At 50.4% G+C, this 2,989-nt stretch overlaps 1 protein-coding gene across 1 annotated transcript in view; it reads left to right on the forward strand.

Moving 5' to 3' along the window:
- Positions 1-2,989, forward strand: part of TBC1D2B (TBC1 domain family member 2B) — a 64,674-nt gene that overhangs the window by 42,732 nt on the left and 18,953 nt on the right. Inside the window, exons 5-7 of the mRNA XM_019640003.1 lie at positions 837-1,152; positions 1,794-2,189; positions 2,773-2,936. Coding sequence (XP_019495548.1) covers positions 837-1,152; positions 1,794-2,189; positions 2,773-2,936 — 876 coding nt within the window. The remainder of the gene's footprint in view (positions 1-836; positions 1,153-1,793; positions 2,190-2,772; positions 2,937-2,989) is intronic.

Below are 2,989 nucleotides of genomic sequence, written 5' to 3' on the forward strand. Positions count from 1 at the left end.
CCAATCACCACCCACATGAGCCAGCCCTGCCCCCAGCCCTCCCAGTCACCACCCCCAGGGGTAACCACTGCCCCCACTCCTCACAGCATAGATTCTTTTTCCTGTTTTCTAACTTCATAAAAATGGGATCTGTATGGTATGTACTCTTTTGTCTCTCCCCTTCATATTTTGAGTATGTATATTTGAATCCATTCACACTAAATTTTATTTAGATCCCTCAATATTCTTAAATACTCATTTTTAAGAAAGAGAGTATAGTTATGCCTTAAAACGTGTATTTATAATGTTTACAACATACATGGGGAGGGGTTGTTTGTTTTTTTTGACTAAGGACAAATTAGCAAAGTTAGGAGGCCAAGGGTCCCAGTAGGGCTCAGTCTTGCTCTGGGAACCTGCCTTCCAACTTCATAGATGGGCTCATCCTCGCAGAGTATTCCCAGGTTGCCCTGGGCGCTGAGGCAGCCACGTCCTCCCCAGGTCTGTGTCTCTGTTCCTGAAAGTACCTGAAATGTGAAAATGGTGATGCGAGCATAGACATTTAGCACTGAGCTTCTGAAAACAGATTTTGGCAAATAAACTTAGCATTGCCAGAGAACCTCCGGAGAGCAATAGTGCAATTTTGTCATTAGTTCCTCATGAGTTGCCTTTTTTCATCTGTCTTAAGGCAGCAATTGAGCAATCAGATGAGATTGGATCCTTTTGAAGTGGTTGTGTGGTGAGTGTTGTAAGAAAGGGTCCGGTGGGGACCAGGTCTGATTCAGGCTTGGTTTTTATCAAGAGAGTGGCGGGGACAGAGGCATCTCTGTAGGTGAATGCAGGCTGCTTGCAGGGTGACGGGTGAGATGCTGGTGTGTCTTATTAGAGTTTCCAAAAAGGGGATTTCGCCTGCACTTAAAAAACAAGTTTTGTTTTTACGTAGGAGCAACCGGCTCAGGATTTCCCTTTGATTTTGGACGCGCTCCTTACAAAGGAAAGCGCCCTTTGAAAGACATGATTGGATCGTACAAAAATCGTCACAGCAGTGGTGACCCTTCAACCGAGGGGACATGGGGCAGCGGCGGCGCCAGCAAGCTGGCCTCTGAAATGCAGCTGCAGGTCCAGAGTCAGCAGGAGGAGCTGGAGCAGTTAAAGAAAGACCTGTCCAGTCAGAAGGTAGCTTCTCGGTCATCTCTCTCTCATCCCACCAGCAGGGCAGGGGCTCTGGGGGAAGCCTGGTTTTAGGCTCTGACCCTTCTCTTTCCCACAAGGTGCTTTCCCCTCAGTATTATGTGCCACCGTCCTAGGCAATGCCACTCGGCTGGGTCAATTGCTCAGACTTTGGAATTTCTCGGGAGGGTAAACACCCCTCAGGGGGCCAGAGGAGCTTGTCGTCTGCACCATGCACTCCCACTGACCCTGAATGTCTCTGAGCTTCAGCCCAGCATCCAGGAACAACAGTTGTTAAAAGACTTTCCACATTCTGTTAAACAGCATTTCCTCCTGAGCTGATCAGACCCAACCACCCTTAACGCTCAGCAGGCCAGTGCCTGTTAGAGCCCAGGGTTTTTAATACAGATGAGGGTTTACCAGGAAACACTGCAAGCTGAAGCATGTGTGCTCATGATTTCCTGTTTCCTACGACTGTTCTCTACCAACAGCCTGTATGGAGCACGTTTTTTTCTCCTCTTTATTTCTGAGATTCTTCAAGAGGATGTTTGCTATTAAAACGTTTCCAGTAAAGTCTGCATTTGCTCAGGTTCCAGTGGCCGCTCCTTGCTGAGTTGTCACCTTCTGTTTCCCTGTCCATCCCCCAGGAGCTTGTGCGGCTGCTGCAGCAGACGGTGCGGTCGTCCCAGTATGACAAGTATTTCACAAGCAGCCGGCTCTGCGAGGGGCTCCCCGAGGACAGGCTTGAGCTCCTCCACCAGAAAGATGACCAGATCCTGGGCCTCGCCAGCCAGCTCGAGAGGTTCAACCTGGAGAAGGAGAGCCTTCAGCAGGAAGTGAGGATGCTGAAGAGCAAAGTGGGCGAGCTCAACGAGCAGCTGGGCATGCTGATGGAGACCATCCAGGCCAAGGACGAGGTCATCATTAAGCTGTCCCGGCAGCTCAGCCAGTGTGAGGGTGACGCGGCCTCTCCCACCCAGGTGCCCAGCTCACCCACGGCTGCGCCCGCCGCCAGGGACCAGCTGGAGCTGGACAGGCTGAAGGTAAGTGCAGGCTATGGGCTCTGATGACTGGGGCTAAGTCCTAAACGCCTCATAGCCCCTGCCCGTTGGTGTCACTCTGGGGCTAGTGGCCTCTGAGTTCATGGTGTGACAGCAGAGCAGCTGTGCCGGACAGGCCATGCGGTCAGATGCTGCTGGTCTGCACAGAGCTTCCTTGGACCATGGGAGGCAGTCAGCGATGCTGCCATTGGCCCGCCGGTTCCAGCTCACTCCCCTGCCTCGCTTTCAGGCGCTGGGACGTCTTTCTTTCTCTATACACCTATAGAGGTTCACTCTTCCACATAACCTACAGAGGCTGCGCCTTGCCCCTCAGTGCTCAGTTGAGGAAAATCACCATTAAATAAATTCATTTCCCCATCTCCTTTGTCACACACTAGTCCCTGCCTGCCTGTACTGCCAAGGGTGGCCCCAAAGATTGATCAGAAAGTGCCTGGTAATCAGCTTTCAGTTCCTCAGAGCGCGCTGTAACTTAGCAGGGCTGTTTGGTGAGACAGCAAAATCTTAATTATGTCAATAATTAGTCAACATTCAACCAATGTGAATTGATGATTTTTTTTTTCAACAGGATAATCTACAGGGTTATAAAACGCAGAATAAATTTCTAAATAAGGAAATTTTGGAACTCTCAGCTCTACGGAGAAATGCAGAAAGGAGAGAGAGGGATCTGATGGCCAAGGTGGGTCAGGATGGGTATATTCTGTTATCTGGTGGGAGGCATGATTCAGGACCGCTTAAAAATGACCGTGCTTGGGCCGGCTGAGTGGCTCAGTTGGTTAAGAGCT

The sequence above is a fragment of the Hipposideros armiger genome, unplaced genomic scaffold (assembly GCF_001890085.2).
Source record: "Hipposideros armiger isolate ML-2016 unplaced genomic scaffold, ASM189008v1 scaffold_48, whole genome shotgun sequence".
NCBI lineage: Eukaryota > Metazoa > Chordata > Mammalia > Chiroptera > Hipposideridae > Hipposideros > Hipposideros armiger.